The 23,233-nt window shown below is 34.9% G+C and overlaps 1 protein-coding gene across 37 annotated transcripts in view; it reads left to right on the top strand.

The window, feature by feature from the left end:
* rbfox1 (RNA binding fox-1 homolog 1) overlaps positions 1–23,233 on the top strand; it is a 2,603,746-nt gene that overhangs the window by 2,548,303 nt on the left and 32,210 nt on the right. For 35 of the 37 annotated variants that reach the window (XM_051933405.1, XM_051933409.1, XM_051933406.1 and 32 more), the window contains 3 exons: positions 4,680–4,812; positions 12,208–12,247; positions 16,608–16,672. In XM_051933405.1, coding sequence (XP_051789365.1) covers positions 4,680–4,812; positions 12,208–12,247; positions 16,608–16,672 — 238 coding nt within the window. Of the gene's footprint in view, positions 1–4,679; positions 4,813–12,207; positions 12,248–16,607; positions 16,673–17,190; positions 17,241–23,233 lie in introns of all 37 variants that reach the window. The other 2 variants (XM_051933407.1, XM_051933411.1) reach the window with 1 other exon arrangement.

The following is a 23,233-nucleotide window of genomic DNA, read 5'->3' on the forward strand; positions in this document are numbered from 1 at the left end:
ACAGTCCAAAAACATGCAGGTTGGGTGAATTGTTGATCCTATATTGGCCCTAGTGTGTGGCTGAGGTGGGTTGTGTGTGTGTGTCTATGTTTACCCTATGTTGGACTGGCGCCCTGTCCAGGATTTGTTTCTGCCTTGCGCCCTATGCTTGTTGGGTTTGGCTCCAGCTGACCCCCACAACCCTGTTCAGGACTAAGCAGGTTAAAAAAATGACTGAATTAAAAAATAACATGTTTTAGAGTTGAATTTAGAATTGTTTTAGAATGTCTTGAGTTGTGTGTTTTCTGATGTGAAGAAATATTTCAATTTTGAAAAGGTAGTCTGTGACCATAAAGGGATGGCATACTGTCAGTAGTAATCCTTTGGTACAACATGGCATTCAAATCATGCTTAGGTTGATATAAAGAGGCCTAAATTGTGCTAAGAAAAAGATTTTCTACATCATTACTCAACCACCACCATCCTGTACAGTTGACATGAAGCAGAATGGATCAAGGAATATGTGGTTTTTGTGACAAATGCTGACTGTATAATTTACATGTGAAAGCAGAAATGAAGATTCACCAAACCAAACAATTTTCCCATTGTCACTGGTCAACTTTTGTGATCATGTGCTCACAGTAATGTCATCTTCCTTTTCTTACCCAAAAGGAGTAAACCATAATGGTCTGCTCTGGAGCTCGTCTGCTTCATGGTGTAACATATTATACTTTTTCTTTGGTTATTGCACCATTTTCTGTGATATAGAGACTGTAGTGTGTTACAATTCCTGGGCTGCAGCAGAACCACCTCAAACCATCATGTCTGACATTGACAATCATACTAAAGCCGAAGTTGCTTATTTTCTTTTGTAGCGTTTTGTTGTTTTTTTTATAATCAAACATGGATGCGTGTTATATGTAATGAGTGAAGGCTTTTTGAATTAACAAGTTGGTGCACAAATCCTCTGTATCTAAGATTCTGCACATTCCCCCTTCTACATTTGTTGGTATTTTGTGCATTTCATTTGTTCATTGCTAGTTTCATTTGTAAAGTTTAAAATGAACAGAAGTATAAAATCTCCTAAAACACATCATAGCACTTTCATATTACTAAAAACAAATCAATTAAAAGTTTTGAAGAATTGGAAATAAAATATCTTGGCACCGTTGCCGTTTGCTGTCGGGACTGTCTCCGGCTCTTTAAAATGTTGTCTTTGGGAAGAGTCTGATAAAAAAGTAAAAATAATGCTAAATTCAAACATAATTATTAATGAGGTATACTGGGGCGGCACGGTGGCACAGTGGTAGCGCTGCTGACTCGCAGTAAGGAGACCCGGGTTTGCTTCCCGGGTCCTCCCTGCGTGGAGTTTGCATGTTCTCCCCGTGTCTGCGTGGGGGTGCTCTGGTTTCCTCCCACAGTCCAAAGACATGCAGGTTAGGTGGATTGGCGATTCTAAATTGGCCCTAGTGTGTGCTTGGTGTGTGTGTGTCCTGTGGTGGGTTGGCACCCTGCCCGGGATTGGTTCCTGCATTGCGCCCTGTGTTGGCGGGGATTAGCTCCAGCAGACCCCCGTGACCCTGTAATTAGGATATAGCAGGTTGGAAAATGGATGGATGGATGGAATTATACTGTCCAGCTGGAAACACTCACTTATAGGTAATTGGATTCTGCTTCAATTCTACTGGTCTGCAATAGGAGATATTATTTGACAGTAAGGTACTAGGTAAACCTGTATTTTAAATTTTCTTTAACAGGTATTTTAAAAAATGTGATTGCTGCTCCAGGTAAATATGGATGACTGTTATTATTTTGTTCTAATCATTGCAGTCACCTACCCTCTCCTTTAGTACTCAAAAACAAACCCTCTCTGAAATTGTTGTTTAAGGGGCACAGGACCCTTCTAAATGGTTGACAGCTTTCCGCACTGAGTATAAGTGGACAGAGTCTCAGTATGAAATAACATTTTTTTATTTGGTATAACCATATGTTTAAATGCCATACAGGTGCTTACGGTAAGAATTGCCTTTTTACTTCAGTTTGCCTGAAAAAGCCTTCTCCATACTATGGCCTGAATACATCGACTGTTTTCTCTTTTATTTTAATTGTAATTAAAAGTTGTGCAAATGTTCTTGCAGAAATGCAGAGTACAGTACACATACTGTATATCACAAGTACCAGATTTGCAATAGACCTACTGATAATTAGGACACAGAAATCTATGTAAATCCATGGTACTCTTTCCTTTAGCTTCTTCATGTTCCTCCGAATGTTAGCCTCTTAAATGGTTGTCAGTTTACTTAGCAATTTTTTTTTTTTTTTACACTTCAGGCTATCAAATTCACTAATCGTCTTCATATCATATGTTGTCTTCCTTGTCTGAATAGAATGACACAGATATAATAGTTGTCCATGTTCTCTGCCGCTTACATTTAAGCACTCTCCTGAGAAAACACTGCTGAAATTGACTTACTTTCTGACCAAATGTTTCTTAGCTGAGCTTAACGGTACTTGAGGTGTCAAACCATTCATACACATCACCCTCTGTTAAGTAAAATCTTTTATAGAGAGACAAAATGAAAATGTATAGTTTTCCAAGGGTGATCATAGGCACACAAAATAAGGGTGATTTAGTAACATCCTACAGTATTTAAAATAATTTCTTTGAATGAAGAATTCTAAAGTTACTTTTCATCTCATCTGTGTACAGTACAACAAGAATATAATGCTTTGGGTGAAAATGACTTCTTATTTAACTTCTATTCCCCAAGTGCATTGTTGTTTTAAATTTATATCTGTAAGAGGGAAACAAATTAGTGTAAAAACGTAGCTAGTCGCTGAAAGGGATCTTGTAAAGCCTGCAGGCTGAATGGGAAGGTGACAGTAGATGGGGGCAGATTAATGGCTGTAGTCTTCTTCCCTAGGCTCAGTGACACTTCTCCAAATCTTCAATTTTTCATCAGCCCCATTTAATATTCGGTGTTTCTATTAGAATTTAATATTTAAACTGATGAAATACTTATTACATTTAATTAAAGTGTAAAACTCAATACTCTTCCCCCCACACAGACTCCTGAATTAAGCTTCTTAAGTATCATTACTACCGGTCATCACCCTATTAAGATTAATTTAGTGACATTCACTTAGACATTTCCATTTATATAAGAAGTTATGTGGTGTTTCTATTTTTAGTTTATTTTATAAAGAAAGCCTGATGTTGAAAGTAAACTATTAAGTAAACCTATCTAAAGTAGGTAAAGCTAAACCATAAGAAACATTTTGCTTATTTTTTAATAGATCATGAGATGTCTAATGCTTTATCTTCAAGGTATACTGCTTCATATGAAGGGCAGTGTTTTGATTAGTAATGCTGTTTCTGAGCCTTGGGGACATACTGTGTCATTGACTCCCAGCCCAGACACCTTCTGTATGGTGATCGTATGTTCCCTCTCCATGTGTATTCTGACTTATTCCCACATCACAAATTGTGATCATCACATCACCTATTTTTTAAAGCAAATGTATGTTATCACCAGTGTTGCTGAGTATGAGTTTGTGACTGAGTGTACTCTGCATTGTTTGTTTTTGCCTTACAGTATCACTATAATGGTATCCAGTTACCTGTAACACTTTATTTATATGAGCAGAAATAGGATATATTGGGAGGTGCATGAATGAAATATGGGGCGGCATGGTGGCGCAGTGGGTAGCACTGCTGCCTCGCAGTTGGGAGACCTGGGAACCTGGGTTCGCTTCCCGGGTCCTCCCTGCGTGGAGTTTGCATGTTCTCCCCGTGTCTGCGTGGGTTTCCTCCCACAGTCCAAAGACATGCAGGTTAGGTGGATTGGCGTTTCTAAATTGGCCCTAGTGTGTGTTTGTGTGTGTCCTGCGGTGGGTTGGCACCCTGCCCAGGATTGGTTCCTGCCTTGTGCCCTGTGTTGGCTGGGATTGGCTCCAGCAGACCCCTGTGACCCTGTGTTCGGATTCAGCGGGTTGGATAATGGATGGATGAATGAAATAATAAGTGTATGATAATAAAATGAATTAAAATTAACTTTATATTTGACAAATATTTGTTTTTTTCCACTAAGAAATTTGTCAGAGAAAGTTGTGGTTGCATTAAAATTTATATTGGATGTACTATTATTATTGTTTTTGTTCTTTCCATTAATTCTTTTGTCAGGAGTTCTTGTGATATTTAAAATAAATTTAGCACTTACCTATCTCTGTACAATGCACCTTAGAAATCATAATAATTTGCCTTCTGAAATGTCCAAATTTGTTTCATTATCTTACACTAACCTTGACATTTGCGTGTAGATTTGCTCAGTGTGAGTAAGTTCAGAATAGTAGCCACGAAATTCTCACATGAATCTGACAGCTGCACAGATAAAAGAAATAAATTTTAAGTATTTTACCTATTTTTTAAAGCAAATATCTTCTTTTTTCAAATGATTGTGAATATATTTCCATGGCATTAAAGTGCAGTCCTCTTAGTTTGTTACATTCCTTAACTTTTTAAACAGTATCTTAAAAATAGAATTATATTAATAAAAATACAAACTCTGTAATGTGAAGCTAAAGTAATTCATTTTATAAGAAACAGATTTTTGTATTAGGTATACTTCTAATTCTGGTAAATACTTCTGTTGAATTTAGCATTAATTAATTAATGATTCTTCTTTTTTTTTATCCTACAGTACCAGGCTTCCCATATCCAGCTGCAACTGCAGCAGCTGCATACAGAGGAGCACATCTAAGAGGTCGGGGGCGCACCGTCTACAACACGTTCCGTGCTGCCGCACCCCCTCCCCCAATCCCAGCCTATGGAGGGTGAGTAAAGCACTAAACATCCTACCTACAATTGTACCATCTAAACACATTTGTGGTGGCAGTGTAGAGCATGCTGGTCTTGCTTCAACACAGAAACCAACACAGCATGCAGCCAATCCAAATGTCTCAAGATGTGCACCTTACACAGAGTAATGAAAAATGACTGTAATTTGTACTGTCATGGTTGGTGGCTTCAAGCATTTTGTATGTCACATGTTGTTATGTAAATCCTAGCAGAGACTGAATGCAGCAGGAAAAGGTGCATTTAACTGTTTTCAGTTGATTATTTGTCTCTTTTTGCTGTTTGCTTTTTTCTTTGAACTTTTCTATAACGTGATTTTTAAGGATGCGGAAAAAAAGCTGTTGGAATTACTTATTTAACATTTGTCAATTATTTTGTTATTTCCTTTCAAATGTATTGCAGTTTGATTACCCATTTTACCACTGTTACTTGGTATTTGGTATCTATTCTATCTATGCAAACTTGTCAACCAAAATATATAGCATGATTTTAAAAATGAGAAAAAAAAAGTTAAAGATTAGTGATGATTCCACTAAGAAAATTCATCCTTCAATCCATTATCCAACCCACTATATCCTAACTACAGGGTCACGGGGGTCTGCTGGAGCCAATCCCAGTCACCACAGGGCACAAGACAGGAAACAAACCCCGGGCAGGACCCGCACACACACACCAAGCACGCAACTAGGGAAAATTTAGAATCACCAATGCACCTAACCTGCATGTCTCTGGACTGTGGGAGGAACATGCAAACTCCACACAGGGAGGACCCGGGAAGCGAACCCAGGTCTCCTTACTGCGAGGCAGCAGCGCTACACACCGTGCCGCTCTAAACAAATTCAAATGAGACTAAATTCAATAGCTGTCATTAATCATTATGCATGGTAACATTTATATCACAAACATATTGACACTTGAGGGAAAAATGTGTCATTATTATAAAGTAAAATTAGGAACACTACTGGAGGTAATCCGAAGTCTGAAATACTAGATGTGGCTGTAAATTTTGGGTACACTTTAATACTATATAAACAGTTTGTCTTCAAGATGCGCAATATCTAATATTGTCTGGGTTTTCTTTTATTAACAAAGCATATTTTGAATGCTCTCTATATTTAATTAGTGAAACATTGTATGAGGCACCAATGAGTATTTGTTTTACGCAGCAAATCTTTAAATGAGAAATAGTATACTTAATAATTAAATGGTGTATAAAGCTACAGTGTAAGTAGAGAATGAATAATTTAAAAACCACAGTGTAATAAAGAAAAATAAATTGTAAAAAACACTTTTTATCTTAGTCAGTAAAAGAGGAAAAAAAACAATCATTGCAATGATTTAAGTGATTCTGATCAATTCTTAAAAATCATGCCATGTCATTTTCTAACTCACTTAATCGAGACAAGGGTTGCAGTGATGGAGGTTGAAGCCTGTCCCAGCTAGCATAGGGAGCAAGGAAGGAATGTACTCTGGACAGGACGCCAGTCCATCTCAGACTGAACACACCAAACACACACTAGGGACAATTGGATTTGCCGGTTCATCTAACCTGCATGTCTTTGGACAGAGGGAGAAAACCAAGGGCACCTGGAGGAAACCAATGCAGACACGGGGAGATCATTCAAACTCCACACAGGGAGGACCCAGGACACAAACCTTGGAGTTCTTAAATTCTTATGAATAAAATACACACTCTTATTTAATGTAGTCCTTTTTTCACTTCTGTCTGAAGACTTGACATACTCTGCACCAAAGGAAGTAGTGCATTCACTTAAATGTTTAGAAAAAGCATACCAAATCAAACGCACCACCTTACTTAAGGATCTGTGCATTAAATGCTCTTCTTTTTACTTTGTTAAAATGCAGTAAATGTCTGTGTATTTACTACTGGAGGCAAGACAATTACTGAGAAGACACAAATGTGCATTGATGTGAGAAGAGCTCTAGGTCACTTCAGTCTGGGGACTTAGAAAAAAAAAAATTAACTAAGTCATATATAAAGGGAAAAAAAGTAGACATTTAAAATTAATTCATGTTGAAAATCTCTGTGCATATAGTCATTATTAAACTGATAATTCTGTCATCCACCACTCTTCTGTATGGCTTTTTTCTTTTATTTCCATAATCTTACCAGTTTTTTTATTACACTCAGTCTGCTAGTCTGCTTATCTAGTTCTTATTTCTGTGGCATCTGGAACATACACACGATTCACCCATCACCAGCAACATGGCAACAACCAGTGTGCATAGAGATCCTGCTATTCACAATACATTCAATGGAACAAAAGTCAGGAACAGTTTTTAAAGTTTTGTGCTCTTACTTTGAAACCATAATTTTTCATGTAAGGCTAAACAGTAGGATCATGCAGTGAACCATTGAACCCCATCTGTCCAATTTGGGGTTGGCACCATTATATGGAACAAATAATGGTAGATTCTTGTGTCTGGAATGTTTTGATCATAATCCTTGAATATGGTTATTGAGCACCTTTTGATCTGAACCAGCTGGCAGAACTGGCAGAAAAGTATCTGTTCATGTATTTCTCGAATTTCATGTAGAAAAGCAACCATGGACTGTCCCAGCCAAGAGAAGTGGCTTAGCAATAGTGACCCTGACTGTACTGACTGCATAGAGCAGCAGTCGCTTTGATTTTAGAACATCAGAACAGTCTAAATGAGAACAGGCCTTTCAGCCCAACAAAGCTTGTCATTCCTATCAACTTAATTCTTCTAAAATAACATCAAGTCTAGTTTTGAAAGTCCCTAAAATCTGTCTACCACTCTACTTGGTCACTTACTCCATGTGTCTATGGTTCTCTGAATAAAAAAAAACTTCCTAATGTTGGTGTGAAATTTACCCTTAACAACTGTGTCCCTGTGTTCTTGATGAACTAATTTTAAAATAACAGTCTGGACTAATTCCCTTCATAATTTTAAACACCTCAGTCATGTCTCCTCTTAATCTTCTTTTTCTTAAACTGAAAAGACTCAGCTCTTTTAATCTTTCCCCATAATTCACAACCCCACATATATCCCTGGAATCAGTCTAGTCACTCTTCTCTCGAGATAGAATTAGTAGATGGATCAAAAAAATTACTAGCCAAGGTCAAAACCGGTAAGACAATATTTAGTAGCATAGCCCTGGATGTGAGACAAAAATCCTAAGTAGAGAATTGTAGCGGGAATGTCAGAAACCAAAAAAATCAATAGAGTCAAAGCCAAAACATTAAATCTTAGGCGAGGGATAGAAAAAGGTTCAGTACCAGATATTAATTAAAACGCTCAAACAAATCATTCCAAGTATTGGGTTCGACAATGGACATTCCATGTTGCTGGTTTCTAAGTCATCACAATGATGATACAACCTGGTGTGTCCTTAATTCCAGGAGCACTTATAACAAAAACAAGATAGTACTGCAGTGTTTAATTTTAAACACTTTTAAAAATGCATCAGATACAAAAACCAATGTGATGACCAGATTCCTTAATATCTGAAACATCTAAAACAAAGTTGCAATTATTTTAGAAGCCCATGAGAAATGGAAAAAATAAACTAAAAGTCATGACAAAAGGAACCTTGATAGTACAAAAAAATAAAAGATATGCAGGTAAACATCATTTGGATGGCTAGCCGAGTGTACACTAGCACAAGCAAATAATAGTTTGATAGCTTGGTGATAGAGCTTGCCTCAAGAATCGAGTTTTATCTTTTTTCCAGTTTACTTTATGCTTGCAAAATGCCGTGGAATGATGTTTGCTATAGAAAGGTGATACACTTCTGTTGTCTGTTAATAATTTATAGAATATGTTTTAATTAGGAATTATAAATATACTGCTCAAAAAAATAAAGGAACACTTTTTAATCAGAGTATAGCATCAAGTCAATAAAACTTTTGGGCTATTGATCTGGTCAGTTAAGTAGCAGAGGGGGTTGTTAATCAGTTTTAGTTGCTTTGGTGTTAATGAAATTAAGAACAGTGGCACTAGAGGGGCAACAATGAGACGACCCCCAAAACAGGAATAGTTTAACAGGTGGAGGCCACAACATTTTTCCCCCCTCATCTGTTTTGTCACTAGTTTTGCATTTGGCTACAGTCAGTGTCACTACTGGTAGCATGAGGTGATACCTGGACACTACAGAGGTGGCACAGGTAGTCCAACTTCTCCAGGATGGCAGGCACATCAATACCTGTCATTGCCAGAATGTTTGCTGTGTCTCCCAGCACAGTCTCAAGGGCATTGAGGAGATTCCAGGAGACAGGCAGCTACTCTAGCAGAGGTGGACAGGGCTGTAGAAGGTCTTTAACCCATCAGCAGGACCAACCGATATCTGCTCCTTTGGGCAAGGAGGAACAGGATGAGCACTGCCAGAGCCCTACAAAATGACCTGCAGCAGGCCACTGGTGTGAATGTCTCTGACCAAACATATGCTTTTGGGCTGTCCCATCCAGCATTACCTACTTCAGCTCTGTGATGTAATGCTGGCCCCATAAAGCATCATGGGACACTGAGGATAAAATTTAGTCTAAGCTGGCTACACAGCAAACTTCCAGGAAAATATTTGGTAAACAAGGTTAGTGGCCTGCGGTGGGTTGGCACCCTGCCCGGGATTGGTTCCTGCCTTGTGCCCTGTGTTGGCTGGGATTGGCTCCAGCAGACCCCCGTGACCCTGTGTTCGGATTCAGCAGGTTGGATAATGGATGGATGGATGGTTAGTGGTGAACCCAGAAAATCTGCAGCGAAAAGCCCATTACTGAATTTCTCCATTCAACATTAATTAACAGTATTTAATTCTTCTGTAGCTTCAATAGTCATGACATGTCTTCACTGGAGAAAATGTAACAGCAAAATATACAATGGTCCATTTATTTCAGTGAAACTCCTCCAAAGTCACCCCTTATTTAAAAATGGGTATATCTAGAAAATGCAATTTAAAGTTAGTTTTTTTTTCTTCTTAGCACCTTGAGCATGGGAAATGTACTATATAAATAAAATGCATTATTATTATTATCATTATTATTATTATTATTATTAGCTGCTTCTGTCTTGTTAGTGAGACTGCAGATGCTGTAGCGTTTGATTGACTCAGATAAATCGAGCCAGGTCATTGCTTCTTTTCTCACGTTAATGACACAGGAAGACATGGGGAGCTTATCACAGTAACTGTCAGTCATTTAAAACAAATAAAGATGAAGAATCCATTTTCAAATTCTGCTTTAAAAAGGTTTTAAACTCATTTCAATTAACCCTTCACTATTCCTCTTGTTTCAGAAGCAGAGCTTTACTCTTCTTCTCATCTAGTAGAAGAAAAAAAGTGAATAGATTGAGGGACATTGCCTAGTACAATCTGTTTTATGGAGTGAACAAGTTCATTCTAAGCAAACTAATAATACCGTACCTCTCTTTCACATAACTATAAATATCCAGTTTGCCTTCCTGACTAAACATTTTGCGGAGGGTAAAGTCCAAGAGAGGTTGGTTTTGACTAAACAAGGATAGTTAAGTGTTGCTTGGTTTTTGGAGATGAAGAGGTTAGAGACCATTGTTGCGAAAATACAGGCACACCGTTGCTGAAAATAATGTTATAGTTAGTCAATACAAAGTTCACAATTCTTGAAAAATGTCAAAGCAAATTGGTTTTAGGTTTTCTAGATGGAGTGCAAATTGGATAACATATCAAAACGTACAGTTCATTGATTTAGCAAAGTAGATGGATATTGGAGGAGAATTCTTGTCATCCAGTACATATTATAAACACAGATTTAGCCTAATGAACATTTCTGTTAATTAAAATCTTAATTTTTTGTTTCTGCTTATGGTATTGATGACTGAATTGCAATAATTTCAATTTATGAACTTTGCTTTTTAACATAAATATTAAAAATATATGTGTGTATTGCATAATATTACCACTAGGCAGAGTAGCTTTTAAAATTAAAGGAATATTTTTGAACATATTTGATTACTTTTTTGATGAAACAAATAAAACCATAGAGTAAGTTTCATATTCATTTTATTCCAATTGGAAATCATTTGTAATCCCAAAATATTAATTCATGTTTTAAAAGTACCAGATTTAGTGCATTTGGCTTGAGGCACACACATTTCAAAGTATTTTTTAAAAATTGCACAGGAATAAGTTTAGCATAAAAATAATAAAAATGCAAGCTAAGAAAAGAGTGCAAAATATGAAATATTGCATGTAGAGAGCCAACAGAGAAATTTCTTTAGAATGCTAAATAATAAACTGTTGAAAGGAACGATCCACAAACCTGGGGCTGTGACACCTAATGAGTGAGAACTTTCTAATGAAAGGGCTGCCAACAATGTTAGCTACACTAGAGATGATTCAGGTTGATGAATCCTTTATGAAATAAATAAATAAATAATGTATTTTGTTTGTAAGTTTGTGTATATAATTTGAGTAGAAAAAAAAAATAAAACTGCTATATATGATTTTAATGCATAGTATAAGGAAGTTGTCCGTTACAAAAAATGAAAGCTCATTAAGGTAACATTGCTTTTGTTACATTTCAGTTTGTGTTACATAAAATATGTCTATTTTACTCAGATTAAGGAACTCATTTTATTTTACAAAAATTATCTGACATTCAGTATCTGACATATTTTTTAAAATGCTGCATATTCTCAATCATTCAAATGCTTATATGCATGCATTTCTGACTATGTGCTCTTTTCTGTATGGGTACAGTTGCCACCTACTGTAGGTAGAAGGGGTTTTCAGTATTAACTGTTACCCAACAAACAGTCTGTAATGGGTTTGAACGATATTGTTATAATATATTGTTAGTAAAATTACAAAATTGCTCTCCAGTGGCCTGGTATGAATGACTGAGTTGTGTGAGAGTGTGTGTTGTGATGGATTAGCCCATCCATGGTTGGTATCTACCTTGAGCCTGATGCTACCAGCTTTGGCATTAGGACCGTTTGTGATGGTGAACTTAGATTGAACTGACAAAGTAAAGATATAGACATGTCTTTTTAGAAATCCTTACTGGTTTTTTTTCTATATGTTAAGTGCCTTTATTGACTAAACTCATTTTTAATTGCCTTAAAATCCCTGAGGCTAAAACAGTTGTGTGAATTGTTAAAAGGATTATGTTTTGTTTTCTGATTATGCGAAAATATAAACTTAGGGTTGAAACAAAATAAACTGTGTGATTTATTGATAAAATGTATCTTTTTTGATAGACTCCAGATTCCTTCACCAGTCAATCATGTTTGGTTCCGACCCTCTGTTAACTTTATTTTCTTTCTGTTTAATAAAACAAACCTCAGTGGAGGTTCAGGTGGCACCTGCATGTGGAACTGCACTAATATGAACGTCTTTCTTTGTGTGTGCATCTTTCCAGTGTTGTATACCAGGATGGATTTTATGGTGCAGACATTTATGTAAGTATTCATTAATGAGCACACTGTCATTAAACATTAAACCAACAATTTCTCTTGCAAGTTTGCTTCACTGGTATGGCTCTGTTTTGGCTATTTACTATTTCTTGTCATTAGGAATCCAGGAGGTGATGTTTTATACAAGAAATAGACCACCAATCCCAAAAACCTTAAACATGAAGTTGAAATACCAGTCAATATGTGGCTACAAAGTCATAGAGATTAATCACAGGCAGAGACATCATTTTTAAAAGCAGACGGTAGCAAACAAATATTTTGTCAGAATAATAAGAACATTTTTTGGCAAGAACTCTATACTTGTTTACTTATAAACCAAATATAAATACACCATATAAAATCATAAAAAATACATATTTATCGTTGTCCCCATTAACTGCATGTTTTTAATTATTCAAAAATGAAAAACAAATAACAAAAGTTACATTTTTGAAATCCGTATCTCACACAGCAACAGAAAAAAGTTATTGGTTTATTATAACAAAAGTATTCAGAATAAATAGGTATAAATATATACAAATGTTTTCCAGCTTCTCTCTTGCTACTCTTCCCATACAGACCAGTGATATGTTAAACTCCGGGTATTGTTAACCAATTCATCCTCACCTTATTCTCAGCCAGTGTACACCTGAGATTTTTTATTGTAATTGTTAGCCTCTCTTGGACTTTTATCTCATGCAGGTCCATTTTCAGCAGTTTGTGGATGGTGTGATGCAGGTTCTCTTTCTTGATTATTTAACTAATGCCTTTTTTAAAGGAGCTGAGCATATGCTTCCCCATTTTTTTAAATTCTTTATTTCAGTAAAATTGAAAAGCCAAATTTTATTCTTTTATACCTTTTGCAAGATTCCTAAGAAGTAGCATATACTGTATGTTTTTGAAAAGAAAAAAAATCTTTTATAAGAAGTGAGAATTGTATTACATTATTTTTCACTAAGTATAAACTATTATTTGCCCTTAGAAGTAAGATAATAAATACTAAACTAAAAATATTCTTACCATAATATGTTTAACTAATGTTCCCATTCTTTTCCATCAAACATTAGCACCACTGAGCGCCTGATTGATTATGTTAAATTGACATGAACATTAAATATTCATTAGAAAATTTTAGGAGACATTACTTATATTTATTTCAAATCATTCTTTGAGGCTGTTGGAATTTTGTGCAAGAAATTGGAAATTTAGTAATTGCAAAGCAGTGATTAAAGAAGGATTGGAAAAGCTCTCAGTTCTATAAATATAAATTGGAAATACAGTGGCATATATTCCAAAAATGTTTGGTTTTCAAATAAATTTAATCTAGTGTGTTACAAATATTAAAAAAATCCTTCTGCTGTTTTGATGCATTGTTTGTAATTATACTGAAGTGAAGTTCAGCAGTCATTTTGAGTTTCTGCCCACCCATTTCTTTCCATCCATTTATCTGTTTTCTAAAAACACCTTTTACATGACTGGATTAGGGGACGTTAGCCACTAATGAGAATGTACGTCCATCCCAGAACACGTGCACACGCACATACACATACACTCACTTACACCAGGCCAGTATAGAGTTGTACATCTTTCCAATGTAGGACGTGGGACTCAACCCCAAATCCCTGTGGCAATGAGGCAGCAGTTTGAAATGCTATACATCTATGATGTCATTTGAATTTTAAAAAGCATATTTTTGTAATTTGACAGAAAATGCCGAAAATGGTTGTCTATATGTTTCATTTTTTTAAATTTGCTTCTACACTCTGCCTTTATAAAATTATAGGATAGCTTTCAACTTCTTACAGCCAACAAGCCATATACAGTATGTAGTGATGCAGTGGAATGACATTATGGGTTTGTGCTATTTTTACATCTGCATTCAAATTGATATTTCTGTTTCATTATAGAATAGTATATCAAGAGCCTGTGTATGGCAATAAATTCCTGCAGGTATGGAGTACAGAATTGTGAAGGAATTCATCACTCTGAATGTGGATTGCTGTAAAATCATACTAACAGAACTTCATAGAGGCATAATGTAATAAAAATACTGGCATTTATGCAAACCATTAGACATCTGCAGTGTAGACCCATGCAAATCTCCTGCATTTCTCATGAGTTTTGTGGATAAAAAAGGAAAGTGATGTTTTAGTTTATATAAGTAACTGAGCATAAAATAAATAAATAGTTAATTGATACAATTTTCAGCATAAGTGTTTGGGAATTAATTTTATTCTTGCTGATTTTTTTCCTTAAAGTTTTTTATTTTTAATGAGTGGCTAACATATTGATGTCTCTGTGTATTCTGAAGCTTTGGTAAAAGGTCTGCAGCAGGCTTAGATGCAGCTGTGATACCCAGCTTTCTGTTACTGTACTGCAGCTGTGTAGTTATGCATTTGTAGTACAACACAGAATTAAAAGATTGAAAATATACGTTATTCTGGGATGAGATTAGTGTTTGCTTGCTGCAACAGCCAAGCAGTGAAAGCCTCAGTCTTGCTTCTCCCAGCAGATGTCACCATGGAGCAAAGCTAGGCATTCAAATACCTTCAATGTGGCAAGTGTTGAGGAAGGATTTAGTTAAGGACAAGTTGTTCTCCAACTGTAAGATTTGATATTCCATGTACTTCCAGGAAGTAAGTTTTATATATACAAAATGAGGCGGAGGCAATTAGTTGATACTTAATGTGGGTTTGTATTTTTTGATTTAGAGTTTTAAATTTTCAAGTAATGAAAAATATGCTCATGCAGTATTTCAGTAGGCCTTCACTACATTTAAGTTTGGTACTTAATCTTGTTATTTTCCCCAGACCAGATTGCTGATCATTATTTGTTGTTGTCTTTCCTGTCATTACAAATGCCTTTATTTTATTTTATGCTCAGGAAATAGCTAGAATGTAGGGAGGTAAACACATTAGCACTGCAGCTAAACTAAATTTTAGTCAATATGGTTACTTTGCACTAGTAAATCAATAAAGTTCCCTAATTGTAAAATTAACGAAGTGATGATTCAGTCAGTTATATACATTTTGCACTGCATATGCTCAAATTAAAATTTTTGTGTTAATGAGGAGTGAGGGGAGTTGTACCACTGATTTGGCATAGAAAATGAAGCCTAAATCATTGCCTTTTGTTCACAAGCTTCATTTCCACCAAAAATACAAAGAAATACACCAAGATATTTAGATTTTGCCTTTTGATTCTGCATCAAATGCATCGACAAATTCAGACAACTAAAGTACTATATTGAGACATCTTTAGCAATTAAGCGTGATATTGAAGTTTAAATGAAAACTTGCAGATGCCTAAGGGTGCCTTTTTCAATTGACAGCTTGTAGTGAAAAATACAAAATCGGGAGATGATTTTGGCTGAAAGATAGAGTTATCAGTGGGCCTGGACTGTGCGTGTGTTTGTGTTTTAATGAGGTTTCAACTGAGCTTGCAAGAACACACAGAGCAGGCAAGTGTCCCAAAGGATGATGGGGCGGCAAGTTCTAATTGGAACGTAAATAGTGTTTTCTTTATCTGTGGAGACCGGGTTCTGTTTGTTAATTGGCATGCCGAGATCTTTTTGGAAATGGTTGATATAACACTGTGGTCCATTGAACATGAGACTCTGCTGTTTTCACAGTTTGATAATCAATGCATCACTGCACACGATTCCTTTCCAGTGTGCGTTTGTTTGTCCTGTTTGCTTAATTGAACAGCTGCTTCTACTGTTACATATGATAAAATTTGCATTTTAGAAAACCCCATTTCTTCAATAATGGCTGTTTTACATAATTAATCATGAATTTTCTTAACATCGCAAACAAATGCACCAGTGCAATCAAAATATTGAGCTAATGGAAATTGACAGGATATCTTGTTTTCAACATTTCTGTGCTTTCCCAACCTGTTTTTTCCTCATTCATATTTTGGGGAGGAGGGCATGAGTAGTGAGAGGTTGTTGCCAAGAATAGGAAACCTGTAAAAGTGTGTAATTTGTTGGGTGTGTAAATTTTTTAACTAAATCGCATGTTTTCATGCTTTTTGATTAAAAAAAAATGGCATTACCTTTGTAATATTTTATGGAATGGCCTTACTATCGGATTTAGGAGAAAAAGGTAAATATATGGTTCTTGTTTGACATTTTATGTGTGCAGCAATTGTAATATTATTATTCTCATGGAAAATATTCCAAAATACACTGAAGAAATTATGAGTCCAAGTCAGTAGGGAGCTATTTATATGAATGTTTGGCTTGTTCAGTGCCAATACTCAGTACTCAGAAATGTTGAAAACTGTAATATGATTAAGGATTTCAAGATGTGTCAGGCAATACCTGTGGATGTATATTTTATTTTTCCTTTCTGTCCCTCTCCAGGGTGGTTATGCTGCATACCGGTATGCCCAACCTGCCACTGCAACTGCAGCTGCCTACAGTGACAGGTAAGGGACCATTTTACATATTGCGTAAAGGGAATGGTCAGGAACGATATTTTACACTGCACACATTAAAGCATGATAATTAATACAATGTTTGTTATATTTGCTAGTATTGCATATATTTTTGTGTCAATGGGTATGATTTATTATAATTTGTCTTTACTAAACTGTAACAGATGGCGTGATATTGGTTTAATAATGCCTCTTTTACTTAGTTGTAATGGCATATCTTATAATTTAATTGGCCTATGAAATCACATGCTGTAGTTTGTAAAAATAAAATTAACTTAAATCATGGTAACAAATAACAGTATAGCCTCAGCTTAAGTACACATAAAAAGAAAAGCATTTTATTTTTAAATGTTCATTGCCAGTTATAGAACATGCATTTTACATTTCATTATTAGTAGTTATAAAATACATTATTATATACAAAATACAAGAGGTATTGGGCAGCCATTAAGTTGAAATTGTAACCATTTTTGTGTTGTTCAAATGATGTCTGTGTCTTCACTTTGGAGGAGTGGTTCGAACACGCATATACACTTGTGTATGAGGGGCCAGCACTGCTGTAAGTCAGACAAGCCTTGCATGCAGGAAAGTTTGCAGCCAATGAAATCTCTGGATTTGACATGATCTTGCATGAAAAATAAGTCAGCCAAATTTAAGTTAATTACATACTACAGTTGACCATCAGATTTCGTGAGTAACATTCAGTAAAATATTACAGCAAAAGACAGGTACTGTTTACTTCATCAGTCAGCCACAATAAAGTCCTACTATGTAAATACTTTTTTCTTTTTTTTTAGTTAATGTATTGGATCTCTTTATGCAAAATGTAAAGGTGTGGCTGAATTAATTAACTCAGTCTCAAACCTTTATACAGGAGCTCATTCTAATCTTAGATGTTCATTAAAAATGTGACTGATAAAGTAATTTTTACCACCTAGTTTGGTCTACTGTAACAACTGTTACTCCATCATGGGACTAGCAGCGTATAATATGTGAGGGGATACCATTTGCTTTATCTTTTTCACCAGAGCTTTAAGAAAGACCTGCCACTTCATGCTTATTGTGTCAGTTGTAGTTGATATCAACTGAGTGGAGATAAACTTTGTTTTCTTCGTTTTTTTTTTTTTTTTTTTTTTTTACAACAATATCTACATTTATTTTTTTCAATATTTACTGAAGATGTTTTATCAGTTAGTGCTAATTTTAATTTAAGGAACAAACTCCCCTACCTAAATAAGAATGAAACCTTGATGGTCTTTTGAGAAAACATCTGTTTTATTGGCATGTTTTATAACAAATCCTGCATGATTGGTTCTCATGTTGCTTTGGATTCAAGTCAGTCCCTTATATGATTGGCGGCTCCATTCCTGCATGGACAGTCACAAAGCCTGCTGAATGGCTATCTCATAGCATGCATTTTTTTTTTCATTCCTCTCTATTTTTTAAAGTCTGTTTACTGTTTCTCTTTTTGCATGGATAATGGAAAAATATACTTGTTGTTTTTTCTTTTATGTGCAAGATAATTAACACTACTAAATAACTGTTTTCATTGTTGCATGCTAGAATATTGTAAACTCCTTAGATTTCATTGGCTGTAATCTTGCATGCCATGTTAAGATCTTGCATGCAAGTTTTTGAGGAATTATGGCGGTGTTAGCCAGAGTTTCTAGTGGAGCCACCAGTACTGCTACTGTGGAGTCCATTGATAAAGTTGTGTGTTGTAGGTGCACATGTGTACAGCATATGTATATGTGTGTGTGTACGCATGTGTGTTTATCTTATATGGCCGAAATCGGTAAATATGGCATCCATTACAAACCTTAGCCATTAAACTATAAATGAAGATAACAAAACCATATAGTGTCTGATTTGATTTAGCTAGGAGGTTTAGCTTTATGTATGCTGAGACACTTCTAACTAAGAAAAAAAATATGTACCTAGCACAGAGGTTGACTGTATTTTTAACACTTAATAGATTTTTACCTTCTATTTCACCAACTCAGAATGTTTTTATTCAATTTTTAATGTACATATGCGCAAATACACAGTTTTAATGGAAGTGTTTATTTTTTTACATTATTCATAATAGTTTAGAATTAAACTTCAGTAGATTCTCTAGAGCTCTGTCAAACAATCCTGTAACTAAATGTATGCATAGTGTATTCTACCGTTTATTATGCACTGTGTCATACAATAAATCTAAAGATGTCTTTCATTTGGTACATAATGTCATTGAAAGAAAGACTAAGTTCTAATTGATTATATATTTTTAAGTGAGTTTCCCCCTAAAGAGTCCACCTCCTGGACCAGTTACCATTTTAACATGTTCAGCTGTCACAAGCAGCATTTAAGTACATCTGCAAAATGTAAATAGCCTAATGAAAATATTTCAATGCCTTATTTTATTTATTTTATTATGTAGTTAAACCTGACACAAGATTGGATTTAGTGTATATTTTCTTGGTAACTGTGTACTCTTCGATTGTGAAAATGCATTTACTGTGTAGCATAGTAGAATAGCTTACAATTTGTCAAAATTTATAAATTCTTTGTTTTTTATTTTGACAGTGTCCATTTATCACACTTCACGTAGTACATTTTACTGTTAGCATGCGCTTAGTTTAGAAATTTTACAACATAGAAGTATTCAAGTTTTTGTTAAATGTAAAACAGTTTTCTTGTTTTGTTTCTATATGCTAATGGGTACTGGATATGTATTTATTAAGATACCACAGGTTTGCTAAAATTTTCCTTTTTATGTATTTATATTTAAGTGTGTATGTGAATTGTATTTATTTCTGTGTGTGTGCAGATACATATATATATATATATATTCAGAGAGAGAAAGAATAACAGAAAGGATCTTTAAAATTTATATTTAACAAATTTCACTTCTAGACTACTCAGAGTTGATTTTTTTTTTTTTTTTTTGGTTTGTTTTTGGAAATTCACTTTAGGTTCTGCTTAGAAATCATGAGGTTTCCCAAGATGAAATTAAAGTACAGCATGGCATTACATTTATTACTGGACAGATGTGTTAATAAGGGATTAAGGTGGTGGGGGAGATACATTTCTACATTATTTTTACATGAATTAAAATAAACCACATATCTCACTAGCATATGGTATGTAAAACTCAGAAATTGGTGGGTGGATAGAATTATAATCATTTAAAAATGATGGAAAGTGGTACTGTTTGCTTTTTTCATTTTATTTTGTTATTTAGGCAACACTATCCATCTTCTCATTCTGATTATTTTATCATTTCTAAAAGAAGACATGCAGCCTTTATAAAACCCAACATTTGCTTTTATATAGCATGCACTTGCATATTATTATGAACTTATCCTATGAGGTCTAGATTGTTAATTCCACTCTCATTTAGCTGTTTTTCTTGTTAGTTTCATAATAAGTTTCTCATGCTTACTGTAAGTAGCTCATTATTATTATATTATTATGTTACTCATTATGTTAGCTTTGTTGATTACTTTTAAACAGTTTCACATAATACCATTATATATATATTAATATATATAATACCATTATATATATATCCATGATACTGCGTGTATCTACATTTAAGCCAAGGCCTCTTCTACAACAGGAAAAGTAACAGCAATTTTATGGTATAGATACCTTGTACTGAATCAGGGTGCAGTTAGTAACTGTAAGTACTAATGAGACTACTTTACAGTAAAGAGTTTTGATGAAGCATCTCCTTTATTATTTGATTGTAAGAGCACAATATTGAGTTGTGCGCTAATAGTATATTATACTACATAAAATTTGATTGTATAGTGTATTGTAGTGACATTTATATCTGAAAATGGTTAAAAAGTTTTGTGGGCTTCAATTAATATCATCTGTAGTTGAGTACATGTTGTGTTTTTTCTTATTTTAAGCCAAAATGCCAGACATTTAACTCTTTAATTAGTAATATATTCCTGTAATTATGTCGCTGTGAGAAGCTGTGATTTAGTATACGTCTTGTTAAAAAACCTTTTCCCATAACATGTAATAAATGCAAGAGTTAATGTTTCATAATCAAAAATGTCAACAAACCTAAAAAATAAATTCTGTAATGTGTTGCCCATTTTTGATCAATGAATTTATAACACATAAACCAAATCAAATACAATTTTGTCACTTACAAATTATACATGCAGTACAATATGTAGTGAAATGCTTAGTTACTCAACTCCAATGACTGTGCCTTGAAAAGGAATGTAAAAGGACATAACAATAATACATGAATTTATAAATATCAAAAATCATTACTAGAATTTTAAATATGTGATGTGTAAGTAATAACTAAATAAATAAATGAATAACTTAATGTAACAGAGTTAACAATAGGGCATCATATAAACTTAGACACTTTACTTACTCAAGATGCGGATGGACTGTGGATGGAAGCTCCTTCTTGGTCTCTTTGCATAAGACTTTAATCTGCAGTATCATTTACCTGACCGCAGTACAGAAAAGAGGCCATTATTAAGATGGCTGGCATCTCAGATAATTATCTTTGCCCAGGACTAATATCAATTCGTGCAGATGTCCCTGAAGTTAGGGTATACGCACATCATGATGCATTCAGCTGACCACACCACTCTCTACAGAGCCTTGAGGTTCTGCTGCATGCTGTACACTGACAAGGCAATAGATAGATAGATAGATAGATAGATAGATAGATAGATAGATAGATAGATAGATAGATAGATAGATAGATAGATAGATAGATAGATAGATAGATAGATAGATAGATAGATAGATAGATAGATAGATAGATAGATAGATAGATAGATAGATAGATAGATAATACTATCTATCAGAATACTTTGAGTGGTAGATGTGTAGGAGTTCTTTAGTAATTGAGAGATCAATCTGAAATCCCTGAAGCTTCTGAGGTGGTAAAGACTTTGTCATGCCTAATTTACCAAGTTGTCAATTTGGACCAGGTTAGGACTTCTTTGATGTGGACACTGTGGTATCTGAAACTGTCCACCCTGTTTACGTGGGTGCAGCTAACAGTAAGGAGGGGGTGGAGCCTCTGCTGTTTTCTCCTAAAGTCCACAATCAGCTCCTTTGTCTTGTAAACATTCAGTAGTAGACTATTGTCCGGACACTAGTGCGACAATCTCTGTACTTCATCCAGGTAACATTGCTCATTGTTGTTAGATATTAGGCCTACCACAGCTGTGTCATCAGTAAACCTGACAATGATATTCGAGTCATATGCAGCTGTATAGTCATATGTGTAGATGAGGGACTACAGCAGAGGACTCAGAACACAGCCCTGTGGAGTGGCTGTCTTGAAAATGAGGGCTGATGGGATGCGGCTACCCACTCAAACCACCTGGGACCTGTGTGTCAGAACAGTAAAAGTTCAGCTGCACAATGAAGTGCTCAAATGCAGGTTCCTTATCAAAGTGATGAGCTTAGAAGAGATTATTGTGTTAAATGCAGAATTATAGTCTATAAATAACATTCACACAAAATTCCCTGTCTTATTGTTCAAGTGAGCCAGTACTGTATGAAGGATCAAGGTGATGGCAATAACAATAATACATTTATACATGATCAAATAAACAGATGAAAATTATTTACCATTTAAGCTTTTGTTTATTTTTAAGGGTGTAATGCTTCTTTGTCTTTAAATATAGTACAAACAGGCCTTTAACATTAGTTGATTTTTTGAAAAAAAAATAAAACATTACATTCTAAAACCTGATTAATCCAATTCAAGATCATGGTGGGCCAGAGCAACTTTTGTGAAGATATGGTTTAGAATTCATGCAGTAGTTTGATAATCACTCTGCAAACTGTCTTTTCTGAATATCCAGTGTCATCCTATTCCGTCTTTAGAAGACAGAAAGAGCACCAAAATGAACTTCATATGGGTACATATGTATTTGAACAATTGTTAAGTTGGCTGACTGCCTAACTTTGTAAGGTCAAGGAATTTTGCCTTATTGCTATTATATGTGAGACAGTTCATTTGGAAATTGGCACCCTACATTTCAGTCCTTAACTTAGTGACTGATATGGTAATCCTTAGAACTGCAGTTTCACTCTCAGAGACAAAAGTAGATTTTGGAGCTTTTCAGTCCTATGGAATATATTGTACATGTTTATTCCTTTATTGTTTAACCCTACAATTACTCTCTTGATTGCAGGGCTCAAAGCATATACTCAGACATTTCATTTTATACTTTATGTATATGATCATATATTTTCTGGAATATACTGTATGAATACATTCAGGTAGAACTGACCAGCTTTTCAAAGTACAGTTGCAGGTAATTTGCAATTCTGTGTTATAAAAGCCAAGTTTATGCAATACTATAGGTGACACAAGAACTCAAGCAAATACTTCTTTTCATTGCTTTTTATTGTCTTACTCTGCAGATATCTGTTGCAATAAAAGCCTTAAATCTGCTATTATTTATCAGTGCCAGCAGACTGAGAAACAACTTGCTGTTGTAAGAATGATGTATGTCTTGATGAAAAGCCAAAGTTTTTGCACTTTCCATTCTTTTCAGTAACAAATCC

This window comes from Erpetoichthys calabaricus, chromosome 11 (assembly GCF_900747795.2).
Source record: "Erpetoichthys calabaricus chromosome 11, fErpCal1.3, whole genome shotgun sequence".
Classification (NCBI taxonomy): Eukaryota; Metazoa; Chordata; class Cladistia; order Polypteriformes; family Polypteridae; genus Erpetoichthys; species Erpetoichthys calabaricus.